This window comes from Mesoplodon mirus (assembly GCF_964341445.2).
Source record: "Mesoplodon mirus genome assembly, chromosome: 7".
Lineage (NCBI taxonomy): Eukaryota > Metazoa > Chordata > Mammalia > Artiodactyla > Ziphiidae > Mesoplodon > Mesoplodon mirus.
In genome coordinates, this window is record NC_138983.1 from 14,666,377 (window position 1) to 14,691,341 (window position 24,965).

At 51.3% G+C, this 24,965-nt stretch overlaps 1 protein-coding gene across 15 annotated transcripts in view; it reads left to right on the forward strand.

Annotated features, from left to right (window-relative positions):
* Positions 1-24,445, forward strand: part of AMBRA1 (autophagy and beclin 1 regulator 1) — a 178,277-nt gene extending 153,832 nt beyond the window's left edge. For all 15 annotated transcript variants that reach the window (XM_082627250.1, XM_082627255.1, XM_082627256.1 and 12 more), the window contains 4 exons: positions 6,640-6,779; positions 13,916-14,008; positions 15,271-15,464; positions 22,883-24,445. In XM_082627250.1, the coding sequence (XP_082483376.1) occupies positions 6,640-6,779; positions 13,916-14,008; positions 15,271-15,464; positions 22,883-23,367 (912 nt within the window). In that variant the 3' untranslated portion in view covers positions 23,368-24,445. The remainder of the gene's footprint in view (positions 1-6,639; positions 6,780-13,915; positions 14,009-15,270; positions 15,465-22,882) is intronic.
* Positions 24,446-24,965: the final 520 nt, after the last annotated feature.

Sequence of the window (24,965 nt, forward strand, 5' to 3'; positions counted from 1 at the left end):
GGGGCAAAATAAAAAATTTAAAATAACATTAGAGCTACAATCAAAGCCATTAATTTAGGCGAATTTTTCCATGACAGATTCCTCCAACTTTGATGCTTTCTCTCCTCCATGGCTTCTTAGTAGAGCACAATCTATGCTGCATTTTATTCTTTTCACTCAGCAAAATTTTACTGTGCCCCTACCCTGGGCCAGGTACTTCGCTAGGTCTGGGAATACAATGAACAGAATGGATCTGGTCCTTGCTCTCCTGGTGCATACATGCTGGACACCTGGCTTCTTAACGGATCTTTTCACTGCTGTATCCCCAGCCTTCACTGTGCTTGGCACACAGGAGGCACTCAGCATTTGTTCTGGGAATGTGTCGCTTTGAAATCTTGTGTGCTGTGTATTCCCTACACATACATGAACACACACCCCTACTCACCAGCACCATCAGTGTGCCTAGCACGTGCCTCAGGAAATGGTAATTAAACATAAGTATTAGATGTAATTCTTATGAAAATAGAGAGTGTCTTGCTCATGACCCCAGTTCTGCCCAGTATCAGTGAGTTTCTCAGGGTTCCAGTCACAGCACTGAGAAATGGTGAGAGATTCCCAGTGGCTGTTTCAGAAGTGAAAGGCAAAACATTTTGTTTTTTAAGAATTGGTAGGAGGGGCTTCCTTGGTGGCACAGTAGTTGAGAATCCGCCTGCCAGTGCAGGTGACACAGGTTCCATCCCTGGTCCGGGAAGATCCCACATGCCGCAGAGCAACTAAGCCCTTGTGCCACAACTGCTGAGCCTGTGCTCTAGAGCCCGTGAGCCACAACTGCTGAGCCTGTGTGCCACAACTACTGAAGCCTGCGCACCTAGAGCCCACGCTCCACAATGAGAGAAGCCACTGCAATGAGAAGCCTGCGCACTGCAACGAAGAGTAGCCCTCACTCACTGCACCTAGAGAAAGCCCGTGCACAGCAACGAAGACCCAACACAGCCAAAAATAAATAAATTTATTTTTAAAAAAAAGAATTGGTAGGAGAACCAACTTCTGCATTTGTAGAAGCTGAAAGTATTTTATTGTAACTCCCATCCTGAGTTTTCTTCTTTCAAAAAAATATGGATCAAGTAAAATGTGTGAATATATTGAAAGACTCCCTTATCTGAGCTGAATATCTAGAACAACTACTCATTTGGCCATTTCCTTTGAGATTTAGAAAACTGAGGAAGGTCAAGAACTTGTGCTGTGCACAGAGGTGTGGGCACAGGAGGAAGCAATTATTTTAACTTCTGGGAGTTCCAGGAGCATTGAGTGCCTTGGTATTTGATTTAGCACAGAAGTAGATCCCTCAACTGAAGTAATCTCTGCGCTTCAATCCTAATGGCCAGAGATGGACTTTGGAAAGCATCAGGCCAATTGAAAAATAAAATTCCTGTTCTCTGACTGTCCTTGGGATCTCTTTGAGGGGAACAGGTGAATAAGACAAAGTCTGTAGGTCTCAACAAATCACAGGAGATTGGCTGGAAATAACTACAAGGCATCAGGTTATCAGGAACAGAGGAGGGCAACAAGTTCCCAAGAGATAAGAAAAGGAGCTGTTTGCTCTTCTGCTGGGGGAGCTTTGGTTTAAACAAGAGTGTTCTAGGCAGATTTGTTCCTGCTTCAACTGAACAAAGAGTCTCGAAAGTAAACTGACTTGGTATTCCGATTTTTGTTTTTAAATAACCACTTTAAAATCAACATTCTATGAGTTCTAAACTCCAAAGTAGAATATAAAGAAGGCTTAGAGACAGTAAAAGAAATTAAAGGTTCTGAAAAACAATCACATTTTCCTAGGGATGAAGAAACTCCAGTAACTGATGAATCTAAGCAAATCAACCCAAAAGAAAAAAAGGATGACCGTAGTATCCCTCCGCCCGCCTGTTTTGGGATGTGTGCATTTCTCAGCCTGCGACAAGATGTGTAGCCATCCATTTCCAATGGAAAGGTCAGCTGTCTCTTAGCATCTGCTTTCCACTGATTTTTTTCCTCTTTCCAGAGAGTTAATTCTCCTCTAGTAACCCTCTCTAAAAGCTTAAAGCCTCCCTTGATTCTCATCACGACCCAGAAGGCATTTCTCCTCCTCACAGTTCCTTTCTTCCTCAAAGCCCCTTTGGCTTGCGACTTCTCTCATGGTCCTTCTGGCCTCAGTTTCCAGTTGTCCTCTTCCTTCAACCAGCTTTCGTTGTCTTGGTTAAAACAAGGGGGATCTGCCGACCGCACTTGACCTCTTGCCACAGTGGCAAGTTTCCAGCTTTAAGGATAATGAGATTCCCAAATGTAAACAAGAAAACCGAAAAGTTTTTTTCTTTTAGCTTATTTGGGCTGATCTGAGCAATGCAGTTTGCTACTTGGACTAATGGTGTGAGCTTTATTGACATGTGGTAGAAAAGAAAGCATCTTGTTGAGGGCAGCAATACATTTTTCCTCTCAATTTTAAAAAGATGGAGAAGAAGTTTTCCTACTGAGTTCCCCTGGCTACCTCTCGTTCTTTTCCTGTCTATCTTTGAACAAGAAACAAGACCCTTTTAGTTTTGATCTGGGAACTGTTTTCTTTTGTTCCTACTTCCTATTAGAGACTTCGAGGGATAGAGCCAAGAGGTACAAGAGATTGTCTTGGACCCCTGAAGTAGAGAAATTATCTTCTCCCACTCCTTAGAACTGTAAAGATCTTGGTGACCTGACTCATTCCCTATTGACATGCTGAGACTGCACTGACTCTAAAGAATTTGTTCCTTCTAGCTCGTTGATCCCAATTCCCTTCACAGATGTTATACAGAAATGAGAACAGCCTGCCTGGGGAGGGGGGTTTCTGTCAGCATTTGTCGTCTACCAGGGAATAGCTGCCCCGGAGACAGGTTGAAACCAGGCCTCTGCAAACATGAATCCGCAGCCAGGTTTTGTATCCAGCCCCACAAAGGGGCCCCAGAACCTGATAATCCTCCTCCAGTATAATGGAACTTGGTGGTGTAGCTTCATAAGGTGTCACTTTTGTCAGAGACGGGGAGGCATTTTTTGGCAGGTCCCCGGCTTTGTCCTTAACATCTGACAGGGAGCTTCTGGGCACCTGACTAGAGTTAAGGAAGGTTTTACTGGAGATATATTTGGAGTGCCTTAAAATAAAGACCAGAGCTTCCTTTACTGTCTCGGATCTTCGTTCTTGTCAGTGCTGATGAACTTCGGGTTTATGGAGCCAGCCCCCATTGAAATCTGGGAGGAGACTCACAGATCACCCAGTCACTGGGTTGGAAAGACTGTTGGCCGAAACCATAAATGGTTTGGGAGTAGCCAGAGCTATAGCCATCTGTCAGCACTGGGGAGCTTGTTGCCCAGTATTCTCTTGTCTCTAGGGCTAATTGTGAGGGGTAGTTCCTGTCCGTGAGGTACTTTCAGAGCTGTTAAACTGCGGCCAGAGAAAGGAATGGAAACTACACCTCTGGGTGTTTTTCCAAATGGGCCAGATTCTCATTCCTCTAGGGTCCTTTCATTCCAGGTATGTGTGAAATAGGAACATTGGATCAGATGACCTCTCAGAACCTATAAATCAGTGATCCTACCCATCCTGCATCCTCTGTGTCATCTCCTTGTCATCCCCTTCCTTCTCACCCCCACATTAGAGTGTGATAAGTAAGCAAGTGCGTATCAGGAATTCTGGAGGCTACTGATCTTCACGTGGCACTTTCTGGCTTCCTGCCACAAAGCAGGATTTAGCCTAGTACCCAAACACTGGAGGAGATGGGCTCTTGGGAGCTGCCCTTTCAACACTGTTTAAGGACTTGGGCAGGGTGGGGAGCTGCCAGAGTCAGAGGACAAATCGATACCCCATGACTCCTATAGCCATGGAGGTTGTGAATATCTGTGCAGCAAGGTCTAGGGGTCTCAGCCTTTAATTACTTCTCTCCAGTCGCTCTGACCTTGTCTCACCTAAGCTGGGTCACCCATCATACTGGCTTCTTGATGGTTTTGTCCCCAGAGCAAGTTCCTGTACTTAGAAGCAAAGTGATAGTATTTGCTTGTTAATCCCTCTGCAGCAACAGACTATAAAAGGTAAATTTGTGACGTGTGAGAGGCTTGTTTGCTTCTTTCCTGGTCTGGAACATTTCTAGAAAAGAGTCCTTGTTCTTGTGAGACCATGGTCAAAGCACTCAGCACAACCTCAAAGCATTTGATTTACTAACTGCATTGTCTCCCTTCTTGCAAGACCACTTTCTCTGGCCCTCTGGCCCATTACCTGCAATAATGAATCATTGTGATTTTAAGGGAGACTCTTGTGAAGCCCATTAGAACTGCCACAGGCGAAAAATAAGGCTCCCTTCATCCAACCCACTGAAATTAACACACATCCCTTCTGAACTCTGGGTGTATCCCCAGCTTATATTATCTGACCTTTGGGAGAAGAAAAATTTAACAGATTAAGTGATCCCAGCCACAGTTGTCTGATCACAGCCACTTTGTCCTTTTGATTTGTATATCAAGTCATATTTAACCATATAGCCGATAGGTTGGACAGAAACCATTGATTATCTTCTGGAAAAGTGAAAACCTCTGTGAGAAAGGATGAAGGCACCACACCCATCCCCTGACCTGAAGGAAAAGAGTTGATTAGGTGCAAAGGGAAAAAGACTGGCATTGCCATCTCTGTGGACAGTCAGCCAGTAGTGAGGCCGATGGAGAGGAGTAGCCATGAATTCATTCCAGGCTCCTGCCAGGTATGTACGTGTAAGGAAGGGATTATCCAAAGGTCAGGCAAGCATGTTCTGGATGACTAGTTTAGAAATTCATAAACTTCATTGGGCTCTTTTTCAGTAGTCTCCTCAGACCAAAGATTTAAGGAGCCCTGGTTAATTCTTAAATTTGGAGTTGAGTCAGATGGGGAGGGCATAGGAGGCAGGAGGTTCTTAAGGCAGCAGCAGCCATGGGGCAGTCTGTCTTATGCCTCAAACCAGAGCCAGTTCCATATTTGTAACAGACCCATTCGACCTCAGGACCATAACAGGGCCGTTCCAGCAGTGTGCTGTAAGCTGCCCAGGCACATTTCTCAGCACCACAAAGCCGGGGAATTTTTATAACAGGATTCTCTGTGTGTGTCATTACATCGAGCACACGTGCTGCTGTCCTCTCTAGTCCAGAGGCTGTCCTGGTAAAGGCCTTTCAGATGCTACCCAAGGCACATGAACAAGTTCCCAAATGCAGGACTTCTTATCACTTGATTTCTGTAAATGGCGTGGACCCTTAGCTCAATATTTACCTTTTTGGGGGAGCGGGGTCTCTCATCAGGATAATCAGAAAAATAATAATTATTATACTGCCCTAAATTCATTTTTTAATATTACTTTCTAAATCACGCTCTCATTTGTTCTCTCATTTTTTTTCCCTTCCATCAACCCTTAGGGACAGGTAAAGACAGTTGAAGTTCATCCTTATTTTATAAAAACCTGAAGAGGCTAAAAGAGAAAACATTGTATTGACTAAAACTCCAGTCTATAGATTCTCAGCCTCACGTCCTTTTCCTAGGGCCTGATGACGTGTTTTTCTTGTTTGTTTTTTGTTTTTTCTTTAAGCCCCAGATGCGGGTTCATGGTAATACTAACAAGAGTTACCATTTATGAGCTTGCACCACGTCAGGCATTTTATATACATCATTTCTTTTACTCTCCCCTATTATTTGAGTGTTGGTGCTCTTTTTAAACTGAGATCCAGAGAAGTTGTGACGCAGTGACGCCAGGACTCAAACCCAGATCTTTCTGACTCTTAAATTATGCCCTTCATTCTTCCACTGCCCTGCCCCTGTCTCTGACTAAAGTCGATTCTGGAACATTGTGTAGATCAGTAGCCAGATAGCACCTTCAGCCCAACCTGAGACAAGCTAAGCTGCCCCCTGAGAAAATAGTAGCTTTGGAAAGATGTAGACTAATGAAAGGAGACTCCCTTTGAAAAATGGAACTGATCTGTTTAATGGTGATTTATAAAAGCTAGAAAGAAATCTTATACCTGTGTGTTCAGGATTCCCCCCTGCCCTGCTTCCTACATCTTATCGCACCTTTTAGGTTTCCTTAACAATAGCAGTTTTAACATTGCTTTTAATTAGATGAATTAAGAATGTTCTTTGATGTTATCACCCCCTCCCGCCCCCCTATCACCTTCAGTTCCCCATTACAGTGAGAGTGCTGTGATTTCCATGGTAACAGGACTACCAGTGGAGCTTGGCTCTCACTGGTTTGTCTGGTCAGAGGAAAGTTTGGGGCAGTCCTTCCTGGTGTGCTAGGCTCTGCATGGGGCTTTCCAGGGGGTTACCTTAAAAGCGATGAAGTGAGAAATGTTAAAGGCTGTGAGGAGAGCATAGCGAAGCTTCATGCAGAAGGGTCCAAGTATGCCCCTGGTATTTCCTGACAGTCCTTAGCCCTCACCTGAAGTAAGAGGGCCCCACCCTCCCCTGTGCTTCCCCAAGTTCTCAGATACATGTTAAGAGTCATCCCATTCCCAGTCCAACCATCTCTTTTCTTCCCTGTGGTTAACTTGCTTTAGGCTATAGGAGGGACTTTGTTCCCCTTGGATTGTGTTATTCTTGGTAACAGACTGTTTCTCCTCCCGTTCCCTTTTCTTCCCTCTTTTTCCCTCACCCAGAGAGTTTTCAACGTCCTTTATCCCATGCCTGCTGACCAGCGGAGACATGTCAGCATCAATTCTGCCCGGTGGCTGCCCGAACCAGGGCTCGGCCTGGCCTATGGTACCAACAAAGGAGACCTGGTGATCTGCCGACCAGAGTGAGTGGCTCAAGGGGCTGGCAGGGTGGGGACTCGGGGTCATCCAGGCTGAGGACTGGAGTCGTCAGCATTCGCCTGTGGATCTGGCAAGTGAGGTGGGGTCTTTTTTTTTTTTAATTTTTGAATTTTATTTATATTTTTATACAGCAGGTGCTTATTAGTTATCCGTTTTATACATATTAGTGTATATATGTCAGTCCCAATGTCCCAATTCATCACACCACCACCACCCCCACCCCCGCCGAGGTGGGGTCTTCTAGATGGGAAATTCGAATCCTGCTAGAGCCTGACTCATTCTCGGCATCACTCCTTAAAGTGTCCTTTTAACCTAGGGGATGGTAAAGTTAGCTCTCCATTCCAAAAATCTTCAAAAGACTGGTATAGTTATTAGGTGTTTTTAAATCTAAGGCAGTATTTTTTTTCTTTGTTTTCCCTCCTTCTCTGGTTTCCTAGTGATAGTAAAGTCTCCCTGCAGGCAAAAGCATAGATATCAAAGATTCTTTTCTAAACCCTTTTTTTTATTCTTGCGGTACGCGGGCCTCTCACTGTTGTGGTCTCTCCCGCTGTGGAGCACAGGCTCCTGACGCGCAGGCTCAGCGGCCATGGCTCACGGGCCCAGCCGCTCCACGGCATGTGGGATCCTCCCGGACCGGGGCATGAATCCGTGTCCCCTGCATCGGCAGGCGGACTCCCAACCACTGCGCCACCAGGGAAGCCCTCTAAACCCTTTTTGAAAAATTCAACAGGTGGTCTCAGGTTTGTGTAAATGCCATAGACATTAACCTAAGAAACAAAATTGGAAATATTAAAGCCCTAATTTGTCAAGCTACGGATCTCTGACAGCCTGGCTCTGTCTGTGTCCTGCCTGTTTTCCTTTCTGCTTGGGGTTCTGGCTCATAATAGTGAAGGCAGATTGAAAAGCTTAGTTTAGAATAAAAATGATAATTAACTGGTCTTGATTGAAGTAGGGGGTAGGAGGCGACAGGGAACCAAAGCATATCTGTCTTAAGTCCTGATGAAACCCGCTTCTCCCCTTCCTCTGGCTTTTTGGAGGAGAGAGGTCTGTTCAGGCATCCTTTCACTCAAGACCCTGGGAATCAGCCAGGTCTGTCATCAATTTCCAGACCCAGCCAGGTGGGGAGAGTGAAACTCTGTACTTCAGTGCAGATCAGGCTGATTGCTGCGTGGGTTACTGCGGGCTTCCAGCCGACTAAATGCCACTTCTGCTTCCAGGCCGTCCTAATGTTGTCCTTCACTTGGTGCAGAGTCTTCTCCAAGGGTGGCCTGCAGATCACAGAACACACACGGTGTGGCTGGTCTGGTAGGGTCTTTGGCTGCTGGGAGTGTCCATGTTGCCTTTTGATAGGGCCCTTGGTGATTTTTCCTAAAGTGTGTATTTGGGTCAGTTCTTGTGGCCTGGTAGGTGACTGGTGATTGAGCCCTTGTCAGCTGAGCTAGGTCGGTGGCCCAGGAGAAAGAAAACCTGGTTCTGATGACAGCTCTTTTATTCCACCTAGAGTTTTCGGAGCCCCTTCCAAAGGGAAGCTGCTGTCTCCGCCTGACCTAGTCAAGCTGCTCTTGGAGCTGGGAGACTGCTTGGTTCTGCCAGCCACACTCTCCTCAGACTCCCGTCCACAGAGCCCCTTTCACTAGCTCCTGGTGCCTCTCCAGAACACAGCCTGCCTCTTTCACGACTGTGCCACTGTTAACCCAGGTGCTGGATCTGTCCGTTTCTGCCCTCCCTCCAGCCTGTCCGTAGTCTCAGGATCAGTCTTCCCTGAACGATTTCTTTTTCCCCAAAGCACATTATCTTACCTCTTCCTCTTTTCTTAGAAATTCATAAGAGGACTCTAATAGGCATCTTTCCCAAAACTGGAAAAGAATTCTGGATTATAATTTCACTCTTACCAACACTGTAGTTACAGGCCTTTCTTTCCCTGATTCTCCAAGACAGCCTTCCTTAGCATTGTTGTCTTGTCCCTGGCTCCAGCTACTAACCTTTGTCCCAACCAGACTCCCAGCCCCTTCTCTTGCAAAAGCGATCTGCTCTTACAGAGGCAGTGTCTCTGCTCCGAATTTGTCGTGGCCCCACAAAGCTTTTATGTCTACAACCCCAGCCTACATACTTGGTGTGACTCACAGACATCTCAGCCAGACATGAAGCTGGCTTTGGCCTCTCTTTTCTCCCCATATGTCATCTTCAGCATCCACTGTCTCAGCAAGCTGGAGCCATCTTGAGCTGCCTGGGGGGTTCTCTTACCCACCAGCAACTCAAGTCTTTTCCATGACAAGATAGCACTAATGGGCTTCCCTGGTGGCGCAGTGGTTGAGAGTCTGCCTGCCGCTGCAGGGGACACGGGTTCGTGCCCCGGTCCGGGAAGATCCCACATGCCGCGGAGCGGCTAAGCCCGTGAGCCATGGCCGCTGAGCCTGCGCATCCGGAGCCTGTGCTCCGCAGCGGGAGAGGCCACAACAGTGAGAGGCCCGCGTACCGCAAAAAAAAAAAGAAAAATAAAAAGATAACACTAATGTTTGACACAGCGAACAGCACCCCATCACAGACCAAGTTGTGTTGGACTCAGAGAGAGCTAGTTGAGCCTGCCTTTTTGGTGTTCCTGTTTCTTCTGATTTCTTGGGTTGTGTGGGTAAATGCCCCATACCTTAAGCCCAGTATTTAAGGGTACCATATAAAATTAAGATGGACTTGACTTTGTCCCAAGTTGTCCAAAGCTTCTCCAGTTCTCAATCACCTTCATTTCTGTACTTTAGGCAGGAAATACTATGAACAATATTCAGGTAAGTAAGTTAAGACTCACCCGAGGTCTCCCAGCAGATCAGTGACAAAATGAGCCTTTCTAATTTTCCGATCCAGAGCTCTTTCCTGTAGCTGATTCTTAACCTTTTTTCAATCAAAAACCCCTTTAGAATTCCGACGAAAGCAACATACTCTCTTCCACAGAAGAATATACCGCAAGAACACACATATAATTTTGTAACTCTTTTAAGACCTCAGGTGAAGAATGCAGCTCTAGATCATGTTGAGGCATTTAAGTGGGTCAGGTGACTGATGCAGTGAGAAATGAGAGAGGATAAGTGAGAACATGTACATCTTTTTTAACAGTCTCTGAGTGATCTCCGGCCTCGAACGAGGAGAACAAATAAATAGGGAAGTAGAAGCTCAGGGTTGTTGCCTGCTGCCTGGCCCTGTGTGACACAGCTCCCTGGCACACCCATTCCCAAGGGCACATGAGCCAGCGAGCCAGCCAGCTGGGCCAGGATTATAGCCCTCCCTCCAAAACAGGTGGTTGTCTGCCTTTGTCTCAGGCACAGGCAGCTTTACCACATTTTGTGCTTTCAATCCTGTTCTTGATTTCTCCTCCATTGTCTCAGCCTTGGCACTCTCTCCAAGCACAGAGACAGAGGTAACAAGCTCCTTGGGCATCTCTTGAAGGTATTAAAACCCCACTTGACAGTAGAAAAAAAGCCTAAGGAAACACTCCATCTCTCCAGGCACAGAAATTCTTAGGACAGGTGAGGAGACGGACCACTGGCCCTTCCACCCATATACAGAGCCATTTCAGTGGCTGATAGCCTGATCCCCACCCCACCTCCCAGCAGTGAGATGCTCCTTTCTCCTTTGCTTTGCTGTCCGACCCACCACCCCTCCCAAGCTGCTCCTGTGCCTCTGGCTGTCTGCCAGCCCAGCCAACCCCCCCCCCCATCAGTAACCAGGGTGGGTATGAAGTGCCAGATTGATGTGAGGGGCTGCTTGCTCACTTCCGTCTCATAGATCAGCCCTACAAATGGTGGGGTGGGGAGGTGCTGGGAAGACCTCTGAGAGTCAGCTCAGAAGACAGAATTCAGAGACTCATGTCAGAAGAAAAGTAGGCTGGGGGGAATTCCCTGGCGGTCCAGAGGTTAGGACTCGGCGCTTTCACTGCCGAGGAGGGCAGTTCTGTGTGAGAGCGTTTTCACCACCGAGGAAGCCAGGCTGGCTCTTAGCTGTGTTCAGGGAGCCCCAGGGGTCCCCAGCTGTGAAGAGTCACTGAACCAAGCCCAGAAGCACAGCTCACAGAGGCTGTTGAAGGAAGCCAGGAAGGCTGACCCTGACTGGCCTTTCCCATTCTTCTTCACCCCTCTGTGTGTTTGTCTAGCTTCCAGGAAGAGAACCTAGAGCAAACAGTGGTGACTCATTCATCCTCCCTGAGGTCCAAGGAGGAAGGAGAGGGTTGGGACTGTTCTTTAGCTTACAGATGGAAATAAGCAACACTGAATATTGAACACTCAGAGTTTCAGTAGCCAGAGAGGGTATCTTCAACTCTCTTCCTTGGTACAGTGCCTGGAATTTCAACCAGATCCATGAGCTTGTCGTAGTCGAAGCTGGTCTGACCATAGAAGGTAGAACAAATCATGGCTGGAATTGGACCTCTCAGTGGGGAGCAGAGAGTATTGGGGTCGGGGGGGAGAATGGAACAGCATGTTGATAGCCTCCATCACTCCTGTTCTCTTTGGCAGTTGATATCCTCAGTAAATGGCCAGAGTTCATAGCCTGGAGCCGATGGCACATGCTACCAGATGGAAAGTGTTTGAGGAACTCTTTGACCATCAGCATCATGCTGGCAGTCGCAGCTCAGAGAGTGTGCCTTCAGGTGGCCTTTTCTCTGAGATGGGAAGGAAGGTGCCTGGTCACGCAATACATGGTTTGGTATAGGTTTGGTGTGAGCAGTTTGTTGTCACTAACCATCCCTGGGTAGCAGGAATTACAGACGAAGGATTTGGCGGCGACCCACGTGGTATTGCCACCTGTCAGTAAATCTTGACAAGTTTGTAAATCAGAGACTCCCTGGCAGCTGGCTTCATGTGGAGCCTCATGCAGCCAAGATTTGCTCATCAAAAATTGCAGTGGTGGCTTTGTTTTCTGGGGGCCTCTGCTTTTGTTTCTGGTCATTTGCCTCTTCCCTCACGTAAGGTCTTCTCTCACCTTTGCTCTCCAATGCCCTGTTGTTCTCAGACAACCCTCACAAAAATAGCTGAGTGTCTGGTGACTCAGCTCCCTGTGGTCTCGAGGAGAAACAGCAGCTCGCTGAGATCCAGGAAACATGGCCCGCCACCTCCTGTGCGGCTATGGGAGTGGTGGAGATTCGGGTTGAGGTGTCCCGGCTCAGAGTGCTGACCTCAGTCCTGGCCCCCGGGCTGCCGTGAGAGGCAGCCACCTGACCGCAGGTGTTGTTACCCTGAACTTTAATTCTTTATTGATGTTCTTTCAGAGGGCTCGTCTGAAGATCACACCACATCTGCCCTCTAAGAGGAGCTGGGAGGGGCTTAGTCCAGAACAGGGAGAGGAAGAGTACTTTTGTTTGGCTGTGGCTCTTTCCCACAGGTAAAGCCTAATCCCCAGGATCTTAGTGCCCGTCTAGTGATGGATTTGGGGTCCCAGTGCCTAGGCCCGTTTCCTTTCACCTGAGGTAGCACAGCCTCCTGACATGCACTTGCTCACCGTGCAGGCCCCATCAGGCCCCTGCCCTGTCCAATCCTCGCATTTAGGAAGGAATCACCTTACATCACCCCCCCCAACTCATCTTTTCCTGGCTGATCCTCACAACCCACTGACTTTCATTTGTTTGCTCTTTATTGAAGAAGTTCTGTCGTTAAAGGAAGGTGACCTCAGCCTCTAGGTTAAAAAACTGGCTTCCGTTGGAGCTTTTCTTAGTCAGCTCAAGACGGGGTGGCTTAATCACCAGAAATTTATTTTCTACCATCTGGAAGCTAGAATTCTGAGATCAGGTGCTGGCATGGTTGAGTTCTGGGGAGGACTCCTTTCCTGGCTTGCAGACAGCCACCTTCTCACTGTGTCCTCACATGATGGAGGAAGAGAATAAGATCTCTCTCTCTCCTTATAAGGCCAGAGTCCTTTTGGGTTAGGGTCCCAGTCTTATGACCTCATTTAACCTTAATGACCTTCTAAAGACCCTATCTCCAGATACAGTCACTTTGGGGGTAGGGTTTCAACATGTGAGTTTGGGGGGGATTCAGTCTATAGCAGAGCTCTTCAAGCACATATGCATGCCCTGTCCCTCTTAGGAGCGGAGCTAGCTTTTTTGAGTATCTCCTACAGTCTCTACATAGACACTGGAGTTCTCATCAAAGGGCTCAAAGACACCTCTTTCCCAACTCATATCCCTCTTCCTTCACCACCATCAGTGGCACCCCACCCTCAACCATGTGATTGGTGCTAGGTAGCTGTCTTGCATTTTGGGACCCACCACTGGCAGCCAGGCTTGCTGCCTGAGATGGCACATCAGTATAGAAAGATAAGAGGCCACTGCTTCCCTTCTGGCAGTTTTGCCTGCATGGGGTTGGAAGAAACTGCTTGATACTCCATTGCAGGGAAAGAAGGAACCAGGAAAAGGTTGGCAGCCCAGAGAACTTGATGGATAGAAGCTCTTCTCTCTGCTGTCAGCAGTCCAGCCCATCGCTGCTGGAGTTTCTCTCCTCCCTCCCCCAGGGGAAGTTTGTGAGCCCTCCCGGGTCATCTTCAGCTCTCCCAGTTGCTTGTCCAGCCTCTACCTGGCAAAGGAGCCTCTAGGGCCAGAATAGAAAGAGATGTGGGCCTCTCTGGCTCAGTGGGAGCTTTTTCCTGCTTAGACTTCTGAGCTCCAGGCAAAGTAAATATGTCAAGGTGCCCTCATTTTCCTTTCTCCTGACCCCATGGCTGTAGGGAAGACCCAATGGTGAGAGCCTACACTCTCTGTTTCTGAGCACTAAGCACGCCCTTTAGATAGGGCTGTCCATGGCACCTGGTGTCTCCAGGGCCATCTTAGCTCCTTTCTCATATGTCTGAAGAACACGCAGAACTCACTGCCTATGACTGGCATGGCTATTTTTTAGCTCATCCTTAGCCCCAAAGAGGAGCCAGTTAGGCTCTGGGGGATGGAAGAGGCTAAAGCCACCACTCCAGGCTTTGGGGCTGTTGGAGATTCGTCTGGTCTTCTCTACACTGAGTATCCTGATGCAGGAATATCTTTGGTCCTGGCCTCGGCCCAGCCCCAGGAGAGAGGAAGGAGGGAATTGCAAGGAGTTCTGGCCATTCCCTATCTAATGTCTTCCACCTTTTCTCCTTCCCAACTGATTTTCAGGGCCTTAAACTCTGGTGTTGAGTACTACTGGGACCAGCTGAATGAGACTGTCTTCACTGTTCACTCCAGCGGCCGAAGTAGTGAGAGGCCTGGGTGAGTTTTTGAAAGAGGAGGCCCGCCCTCCCTTCTGCAACCAGTGGGCTCTGGAGCAGTGCCCTCAGACTGTGCTCCAGGGCTCTGTAGCTGCCCGTCCTCAACCAGAGCAGCTCCTCTTTGATCTGCTTCACGCATTGAGCTTTTGCACGTGATTTCGTTCGAGAAGAGTGTTTCATGGCTAAGAAAGAGAACAGAACCTCTTCCCTCAGAGCCTTGATTTAAGACGAGCTAGGACACCGTCTAGCCCTCTCATTCTGGTGTGGTGTCTGGGCGAGCTGCGGTGAGGAGAGAGGAGTGGACACTGGAGAGGGATGCCCTCCCTAGGAGATTGCTTGTGGGCAGTCTCCCACGTGACCCAGGCCTCAGGGTCCAAGCTGCCCAGAGCTGCAGCCCAGGAACAGACCCTCCCCAGGGGCCAGTGAGAGAGTAGGAACCTGGTACTGATCCTCTCATCACTTAATGCATTAACGAAGACTAGAACATTTTGAGAGAAAGTCCTGGGTTGATGATAAAGCCAAAGCAATCACTGCTTCCTAGAGGAAGTACAGGGCACAGCTGGAGGAAGCAGCTACAAATAGGAGCGGCTGGTGACTGTCTTGAAAGTCCTGGGCTCCCTCTGCTGCCAGCTCGAGCTGTCCTGAGGGTCAGTGCCTAGGAAGTGCCCAAGGAAGGGGGTGTATAGCTTGGGGCCTGGGCCCTACTCATTGGCAGCTGGCCCTCCCTGCTTTTAAGAGTCTATTTTCAGAAGACCCCGAAGGAGGATCCCAGAGCAGCTTCACAGGAGTCCTGGTGCTTTTCCTCCAAAGTGGACATTCAGTGGAAGTTCCAAGAGTTTAAACTGGAATCTTGTCAGCATATAGTTAGAAGGAAGGAAAAGCTAAAGAGAGAAAGGGCCCTCTTCGGCTGCTCACCCTTTGTCCCGTGGAGCTCAGCTAGTGGCTTCCTGAATCTAAGGAAGCGTCTTTTAAGATCAGCCATCTCTACCTCCCCAGAAAGGCCCTCGTTTGAGTGACTGGACCAGCTGGGTTTGTAAACCTGGACGGGTCTGCCGCCTCCTTTCATTGTCCCGGGGTGTGGAGTGATCTGGAGGAGCACACAGGCGAGTTCACTGCCATCGGGAGGCAGCTGCGGGAGCGGGCCTCTCAGCCTGCAGGCCCTGGTCCAGGCTATGCCCTGGGGATTGGCATGGAGCACACGGAGCTGTGTGTGATGTGCTGTCCCCAGCCCTGCCCGACTCTGCCCTGCCTTTCTCTCCGTAGCACCAGCAGAACCACATGGAGGACAGACAGAGACATGGGCCTGATGAATGCAATTGGGCTGCAGCCCCGGAACCCCACCACCTCAGTGACATCTCAGGGCACCCAGACTCTGGCCCTTCAGCTGCAGAATGCCGAGACACAGACAGAGAGGGAGGTCCAGGAGCCGGGGACAGCAGCTTCGGGTCCTGGTGAAGGTAGGAGCCGTGTAACGCTAGAGGGGAAGTGAGACCGGGAGAGTGGCGTGGGGTGGGGGCTGGGACCATTCTCACCCCTCCCTGAGGCTCCCGGCCCCTCCACACGGACAGCTGGTGCAGGGCGAGCACCACTGCCGTCAGGGTGAGTGCCCCTCATGTGGTGGCGCCTCCTCGGGCAGGAAGGTCATTCCCCTGATCTGGGTCACTGCTCCGGCAAGCCAAGCTGCTCTCACAGCTTTGCTCAGTCCCACCGAGGACCCTGACCTCCTTATCCTCTAAAACTTGGAGGACCCAGGGTGTTCTTCCGGAGAGCGAGCACAGAGTCACCTAGATAGAGGAGACTCCCTGCTGTGAGCTCTCTTTTCAGAGACACGCACCCCAGGCCTCGGGCTTCCAGGACCACCCCACAGGGTAGCTTGTCTCCCCCTGCCGCCAGCCTGGCAGAGTCGGGACTGCCACAGGTGAGGCCCTCACACACCCGTGCTTCATGGCCTTTTTTTTTTTTTTATTGCGGTACACGGGCCTGTCACTGCTGTGGCCTCTCCCGTTGCGGAGCGCAGGCTCAGTGGCCATGGCCCATGGGCCCAGCTGCTTCGCGGCATGTGGGATCCTCCCGGACCGGGGCACGAACCCATGTCCCCTGCATCGGCAGGCGTACTCTCAATCACTGCACCACCAGGGAAACCCCTTCGTGGCCATTTTGACTGCAGTCTGGCGCGCAGTCAGCCCCTTCCGCTCACCTATTGCAGGTGTGGCTCAGCCAGCTCCGCCCTGGCTCTGCGCCGGCCTCACACTGCTAAGAACCAATTAGCACTTCCCAGCGGTAGCGCTTGAGCCCCTTCGGAGTGTGTTGGCAGCTGTGTTAAATAGGCTGTTCTCGCTCAGTCACTGTCCTTACCCCCTACCCCAGCCCCTGGCTGCTCCAGGCTCCAGACAAGGCAGCCTCCAAACAGACCCACATTTCCTAGGTCTGTGTTAAGCCATTTGCTCAAGAGAGACCATAAGAGAGGACAGGTGTTTATCAGGCAAGGAGTAACTAATCTGCCTGTGTCACCTCCAGGGAACAGCTTTCCAAATTGCAGCCCCCCAGCAGGGCACTATCCCTGTCGCTGCCAGGAACTGACACTTTTTGCAGTTAAGTCCCTTCTTGGTCTGTGGCCCAGGCCACCTCCTACATCTGTTGGGTGGAAACCCCTTGGTGTAGAGGTAGCGGCTGCAGCAGCCCGACACAACTCCAAGCCTCACTGAAGAGGACAGAGCTGGCCAGCCCCAGGCGGAAGTCCTTGTCTGAGGCGGCCCCTCTGCCGCGATCTCATGGCCGTTTACTGACTGTCTTCCATGCATCAGCCACTGGGGTTGCAAAGACAGATAGGCCTTGGTCCTTCCCCAAGGAACTGGAAGTCTAGACAGGGAGGCAGGCACCCAGCAGGTAATTGCTTCACACGATAAGGACCTCGGGGCCACAGAGGAGGGGGGGCCAGCTTCCAACTGTGGGGCTCGGGGAAGACTTCTGGAGGAGGTGACCCTGAGCTGAGTCTTCAAGGATAAGTAGGAAAACGTCAGGCAAAGTGGGATGGGGGCAGGGGGCAGGCATTCCTGGCGGAGGGGACAGCAGCTGCAAGGGCACCAAGTTCAAAAACATTACAGTCTGCACCGCCACTCACTAGTGGGCTCTTGTTCGTGGCCTGTCAGCGCGTGTTGAGACTGAGGCTGGATGAGCAGGAAGGGCAGATTACAGGGACCTGGGTCAGAAGTGAGGCCTTCAGCCTGAAAGTGAAGTGCAGCAGGGGCTCCCCACTTGAGAAGAAGAGCATCCACCCGTGTTTTCACCTCCCAAAGAAGTCTCTGATATTTCTTGATTAGCATCAGCTGATTTCTGACCTCCAGTCAATGATAAGTTCCTTTCTTCCTGTTTAGGGATGTGGATGACGGGCTGGCAGGAGGAAGGAGGTTCTGTTTTCCAGTTTGAGACCAGAACCTGATTCTCTCCCCATCTCTCCCTGCAAAGTAGAACACGTGGTGGAGGGTGAGCCCTTCAGAGGCTAGAGGCACTCTTCAGCAGAGCCAGCAGTTGAATAGGCTGTTCTCTAGAACGGGAGCCTTGGCAGGGTAGTTCAGGATGGCTCGCTGCATCTGTCTGGCCTGGTGAACTTTGCCTGGAACTCTGGACCTCCAGCTCTGAAAGGGCCAGCATCATAGTCCTTTCAGAAAGCCCCACACCTAGAAAGAAGTATGGGGAGGAGATGTGTGGGGCATTGACCAATGGGTGTGACTGGCCAACCTCGTCCCTCCTGGGGCCAGGAACGTTGTTCTGAGGTGCTTACCCCACTGACCACCGTCCGCTACTGCCGCTCTGGTACGGGGAGCAGGAATCAAGAGTCTTCTTGGGCTCAGACTTCCTTCCTGGTCCGCTTTCCCCGTCTAGCAGGCAGACGCAGCAGCTACACACACACACACACACAGGCACACACACACACACACACACCTGCCTTCTGTCTCCCAGTTGGCAAAACTACTAGAGGAAACCGCTCATCAAGTTGGTTAACTCTTCTGGGCTTAGCTAGAAGGTGGGGCTGGTTGGGGGATACCCCCCTCTCTGTCCCTCCACACACCAGGGCCCAGTCTATCAGTGTGGGCAACCAGCTCGACTTGTGATTACCATTCTGTGGCCTGCCCCTCCCCTAGCCCTCTCCCATTGGTTAGCACTGAAGGGTCCCAGGCTACTCCTCATTTTCATGTTCTATGAGAATTTTATTAAAATCTATTCAGTTCTGTCTAGGACTCCCCAGAAGAGCCCTCCACAGGGGGAATTTGCAGGTGTTGGCTTTTTTACTTGTCCAGCTTTAAAGCTTCCCTACCCTGTCACTCAGAAAGGGAGGGGAGGCATTCCCTGGGCTCACTGTTTGCTCCCAGCTCTGATACAGTGCCTGCCTGGCACACAGTGGGCGCTCAGGAAGTGTGTGGAATGAATGAATTGAGCACAGGCAAGGCCCTGCCCCTGAGCTTGGCTGGGCTGCACTGTTTGGGGAGCCCATGGCTCTGCCTCTGACCCCTGAGAAGGGTTGCCTGGACCTTTTTGTTGTCTGGTGAAGATGACAGACCAGCTGGGCCAGGGAAGAGCAAATGTGAAAAGGGAAGGAAAGGGCGCCCCCTGAGGTCAGCTCCTCCTCTGATGCAATCTGGCTTCCGTCTTCTGGGCAGTGAAACCCCCAGAACTGGGCACTATGGGAAGTTCCTGATCCCATTCTGGCCTCTGCATCCAGAACGTACCTTAGAACTTGCCAAGGAAATGATCTCATGTCAACACTAAATCAGTTTACCATTTTTCAGAGACAAAAAGAAATGCTTTTGCTACAGGGAAGGAGACAGCAGAATTAACCCTTGTGGCCGCCACTGCTCCTGGAGCTAATAGCTTGGATCCCTAACCATGGCTGCCACTTCTCTCAGACCCCAGTGTGTTTTCCTCTTGAAGAATGTGCTGGCTGCCTACCTTGGCTCGCAGCCTTGACTTGGAGCTCCCAAGAGACAAGCACAGCTCACAGCTCTCTAGGCTGAAGCTACCTACACGCAGCCCTGAGGAAATCATCTGTGTGTACATTTTAAACTCTTCTATCCCATCTTTTATGAGTACTTACTTTACATCTAGTATTGTATTAGGCAGCATGAATCCACAGGTGTTGCAGAGGGAATCCGATTCAGAGATGAAGCCATGTCTCTACCCTCAGAAATAAGTCCAGAAAGGAAACAGACATATAACTGTGTCCCCATAGCAAAAGGGTAACATGTGACCAGTTTTCAGAAGCCACCTTAAGTCTGGAACGCCTGTAGGCAGCCTGGGAGCCCTTTATTCACCCACACATTCGACAGGTAGATGCCAAGTGCAAGCCCAAAGATGAATAAAACTTAGTCCGAGACCATCAGGAACTTAGAGCCCAGAGGGAGAGAACTCGGACGCAGAGAGGTGTGGGTCACTGTGGGGCTCAGAGCAGGAGCAGCCACTCCCAGCTGGGGACCACGGAAGGCAGGGTGAGGGAGGTGGTACTTGTGTTGGCCCTTGAAAACAAGTGGACTTCGGACGTGGGGAAACGGGCAGGTGTGTGGCAGGTAGAGCACCCACAGTGTGTGCAGGTAGGGGCGCTGGGCACACGGCAGCGCTGGGTCTCTGGGTTCAGGAAGGGGGATGGTCAGGGAAACAGCTAGGACCTGACCAGAGAGGGCCCTTAAGTGTCACGGTGAGAACCTTAACTACTTGAGGACTCTTGGAGCTGCTGGGTTTTGAACAGAGTATGGACTTAACCAGACCTCAGTGGATCAGAGCTGACTTAGAATGGTAATAGCAGCAGCGTATGGAGGCTGGGTGGAAAGGGGAGAGAGAAGCAAGAAGACCATTTAGGAAAGACAGCCACAGTTGCGGTGAGAGGTGGCCAGGCCCGGAGCCGCTGGCACAGTGGGAAAGGGCAGGAGGGCCCAGACCTGGGTGCCAGCAGCAGGGCCAGGACCGAGCTGTGACAGCCCCCCTAGGGCCCCAAGGCAGACCTGTCCTGCCCCTCGAAGTGAGCTACAGGAAGAGAGCTGACAGTTCACCGGGCACAGAGCCCAGCCCACTGAGCTCCAAGGCCAGCAGGCCGTGGGCCAGCCTCCTGCATACCCCAGGCCGGGCTGGGGAGGCCCCCAGTGCACAGCGTTCTTGGAAAACTGCGGCGGTGGCAGTGAGCACAGGGAGGTCCCCATGGGCTCTCTCCAGGTAGCCCTTTTGGCTCACAGGGTAGAAGCTGTGTGGGCACCAAAGCCCTAGGTTGACCTTTCCTCACTGCTGAACAGCTTTTCCCTTGAGAGAAGTACTCTGAGAGCCCTTCAGGTTCTCCTTCCTTCTGCCCTGGGAGTTGGCACTGAGCTGTCTGAGGGGGAAGCACGTAAGGGCAGCTTGCCTTGAGGGGTTGGAGGTGTGGGGGGGTAGAATTTACTAGAAAATCTGGAGAAAAGCAAGCTGGACATAAGTGAGAGCCCAGGCGGAGTCCCTCCTCAGTTCTGGGGTGAACTGTCTCGCTGAGACCCAGACGAAGAACTGCCAGCACGTGCCTGCCAAGCACTCGCAAGGAGGGAGAGAGCTAACAGGACTTCGATGCAGCCAAGCTGCAAAACTGGCCGCCTGGAAATCCAGCTCCGACAAGGTGAGCAGAGAGAAGGCACTGGACAGTGTGGGGGCAAAGAAAGTCTTGCAAAGATAGGTCTTGACAACAGGTACCCCCCAAAAAGTTCAAACCTCACCATCAAAGCTGCCCAAACTGCAGAACCCCAAAGGGGCCAACAGGTAGCCAAAGGAAGCAAATCTGGACATAGTTTGGTAGAGCAGCCCTGGTAGCCTGGGAGCCTTGATCATAGTTGCCCACAGGCTTGGACTGAATGTCTGTCCAGTGGGGGCTGAACACAGGCTGGAGGAAGGTCCCTCAGGGTGGGGCTCTTCCTGCAGAGTCCAGGTTATTCACAACAGCCACCATTGACTGAGCACCCGCTGTGTGTCAGGTGCGTAACGGGCATTATCTCATTCCCTCTGCCTGGCACCATGCAGGCTGGATGTTTCATCCCTCTTTTGCAAGTCAGAAAATTGAGGGGTACTTCCCTGGTGGTCCAGTGGTGAAGAATCCGCCTTCCATTGCAGGGGGACACGGGTTCGATCCCTGGTCGGAGAATTGAGATCCCACATGCCATGGGGCAACTAAGCCCTCATGCCACAACTACTGAGCTCGCGTGCCTCAACAAGAGAGCCCGCGTGCCTCAACAAGAAAGCCCGCGCGCCACAACTACAGAGCCCACATGACCTGGAGCCTGCACGCCGCAACTAGAGAGAGAAAACCCGCATGCCACAACTACAGAGAAGCGCGTGCGCCACAACTAGAGAAGCCTGCACACCGCAACGAAAGATCCCGCGTGCCTCAACGAAGATCCTGCATGCTGCAGCTAAGACCCAACGCAGCCAAAAAAAGATAAAACAGGAATGTGGGTGGCAAGGGACTTATCCTAGGTCACACAGCTAGTGAGTGGCAGAACTAAGGTCTGAGCCAAAGCCTTGTCTGCTCACAGACAAGGGAATACTCAGGCTTTTGGGGAAAGAGCAGAACCTTCTCTCTTCCTCCCTAGAGGTGCAGACTGAAGCCTCAGGCTGGGGCAGTTGGCTGCCTCTAGTGAAAAATGAGGGTATCAGGCATCCAGCCCCGGGAGAACAGTATGTGGGAAATAACTTGGAAAAGTTGGTGAGTAAAGTGGGACAAGAGGAGAAGACAGAATGCCTTCTAGGGAACAGTTAAAACTCGTCTTCCTCGTGTGCTTTTAGGAAGTGACATAAACAGAACAACAATGAAGAGAGAGAGCACAGCTTTGAAACGGAGCGGAGCAGACCGTTTGCCTTCTAGCCACACCCCGTACGGTGCCCTCGCTTTCCAAAGACCAGGCAGTGCACCCTGTTCCAGGGCCAGGTCTACCAGGTTACCCGAGACAGGGAGGAGCAGACACAGCCAGCTGTCTGGGCTGCCTGCATTAGCTGCATGACCAGTCTGCCTGTGGTATCCAGAGGGTTAAAACCAGACTCCCAGCTTCTGGTCCAGCCCTGCCTCTTAACCAGCTGAGCAGCCTCGGCCACCTAGGCCTCAGTTTCACCACCTGTAAAACAGAAGTACGAATTATGATTGTTCAGGGAGCCTTATCTAGGTTTCAAGTCCCTGATTTATTCTTTTTTTAAAAAATATCTTTATTGCAGTGTAATTGCTTTACAATGCTGTGTTAGTTTCTGCTGTTCAACAAAGTGAATCAGCTATATGTATACATATATCCTCATATCCCCTCCCTCTTGAGCCTCCCTCCCACCCTCCCTATCCCACCCCTCTAGGTCATCACAAAGCATCGAGCTGATCTCCCTGTGCTATGTAGCAGCTTCCCACTAGCTATCTGTTTTACATTTGGTAGGGTATATAAGTCCATGCCACTCTCTCACTTCGTCCCAGCTTACCCTTCCCCCACCCGTGTCCTCAAGTCTGGTCTCTACACCTGCATCTTTATTCCTGCCCTGCCACTAGGTTCATCAGTACCATATTTTTAGATTCCATATATGTGTTAGCACACAGTATTTGTTTTTCTCTTTCTGACTTACTTCACTCTGTATGACAGACTCTAGGTCCATCCACCTCATTACAAATAACCCAGTTTCGTTCCTTTCTATGGCTGAGTAATATTCCATTGTATACATGTGCCCCATCTCCTTTATCCATTCGTCTGTCGCCTGACTGATTCTTGAAGTGAGGGATCGGCCCTCTTCTTGTTTCTGCTTTGAGCTAGAATCCCCCAGTTCCTACTAGCGGTGGCCTGCCTGACTCAGAGGCCCAGGCCAGCCGTTAATCCCCTCCCTTCTGCTCTGTGCCTTCCAGGTGAGGGCTCGGAGTACGGTGCCAGCGGGGAGGACGCTCTCAGCAGGATCCAGCGGCTGATGGCGGAGGGGGGCATGACGGCCGTGGTGCAGCGGGAGCAGAGCACCACCATGGCCTCCATGGGCGGTTTTGGCAACAACATCATCGTCAGCCACCGTATTCACCGCAGCTCCCAGACGGGCACCGAGCCTGGGGCCGCGCGCGCCCCCTCGCCCCAGCCCTCCACCTCTCGGGGACTGCTCCCGGAAGCTGGGCAGCTGGCAGAGCGAGGCCTGAGCCCCCGGACAGCCTCCTGGGACCGGCCTGGTACCCCTGCGCGGGACCCACCCCAGGCAGCCCTGCCCGCCTCCTCCCCCGTGCCCCTTCCCAGCGCTGAGGGACCAGCCCTGCACTGCGACCTCACCAATGACAGCCACCTTCCCGATGGCGGGGGCAGCAGCCTGGGGGAGGCTGCGGGCCCCAGTGGGGAGCCACGGAACAGGTAGAGACGTGTGTGCACTGGTGCCTCCCCTCGAACCGCTGAGCAGAAACCGGACCTCACAGCTGACTGGGAACTGTATGCGCAGAAGAGCCGCGGGCTGCGTCAGGAAACAGGAGCGAGAGGGTGGGGGGTCGAGAGGGAGTCTGAGTCAGCCAGCATGAGGCAGTCAAAGGGGCAAGGCTTGCCTCTGGGAACTAGAACCTTCCAGGATCTGGAACCCAGGGGAGCCACAGACTGCTGCGCTCAGTGTGAATGGAGGTGGAAATGGGTATCCCTGCCATGAACCCCCCTTTCTCCTGGAAACAAGGCTCAAGGGACTCAGCCCTGGGCAGAGAGCCCTCAGAAGGGTGAATAGTCTTCCAGATCTGGGCCAAACCATCCTGGACGGTGGCCAGTGGGCCAGCTTCTCCCTGTTCACCTGTGGTGCAGGAGGAGCCACTAGGAGCCCTAGTGCAGGAGGAGCGGCCTGGCTCCCAGAAACCAGCTCCATCTCTGAGCCTTCCAGAGCTTCAGCCTCTCTTGATCATCTTACCCCACAGAGACCACAGTCAGGGGTCAGGCCAGGCCTCTGGATTCCTGAGGACAGGGACTTCCTGCACTTACTGGTGGGGAACAACCATGGAGTGAATGGGGCAGCCTGCTTGCCTGAGACAGGATGGGGTCAAGGGATGGTGGGCAGGTCCTCGCTCAGGAGTGGGGGGTGTAGGCTGGCCAGCCCCCAGTGCTTGTCCACCAAGCTCCTCCTTCCCCACCACCCCCCAAGGCCCTCAGAGCAGCACCTGTGGGTGTCAGTATTAGCTGAGCCTAGGCCAAAGCCAGCCCAAGGCTGGGGGAGGGGATGAGACTCCAGGTCAGAATGTGAGGTCTTGGTCTGTGATTTAAGGTGTTGCATGTGGAATCTTGAACTGTACATGTAGTTCCTAGTGGAGAAATCAAGGCTCTGATTATTTTGTTTTTAGTATGAAAATGTGATTTCTTTTCTGTTTGTAACTCATCATAGAAACATTGTGGTGGGAGGAGAGGGGATAGTCTGACTGCTAATGAGGGAAACACCAAAGATCTACATCATTAAAATGATGACATGCCCCTCACCAGTCTCCTCTCTGTTTGTTTCCATGGGGGTTGTGGAGGGGGGTAGTGATGGGGGGCCGGGGGAGGACATTGAACTGAGCCGCCCTGGTTCTCCCAGGCACTGTTTCTGGTGCTGCTGTCCTCCTAGGTGGGGAGCCCCGTGATGCCTCAGCAGAAGCCACTCAGGTAAGGGCTGCCACCTCTGCTTCATGCCGCGTCTGTGCCTCCACCTCCTGCTTCCCAGGGGCCTGCTAAGGACTGGAGCAACCTTCACAGTAACAGGTGGGTAGGTAAGAACGATCTAAGGTTGTTCGTCGTGACTGCTTCCTACCCAGGATGATGGGCCTGGAGTGAAGATGTAACTGGCCAGAAAGCTGCCTCCCCTGCAGTCCTGGGAAAGCACCCATAATGGGTGTCTGGGTTGGCCAGCAGGGAGCTTGGCCTTATCTACAGGCATCCCCCAAAGATGCCATTTGCTGGCTTGCTCAGGTTTCCCTTTACTTTGTGTCAGTACAGCGGCTGAGGGGCATG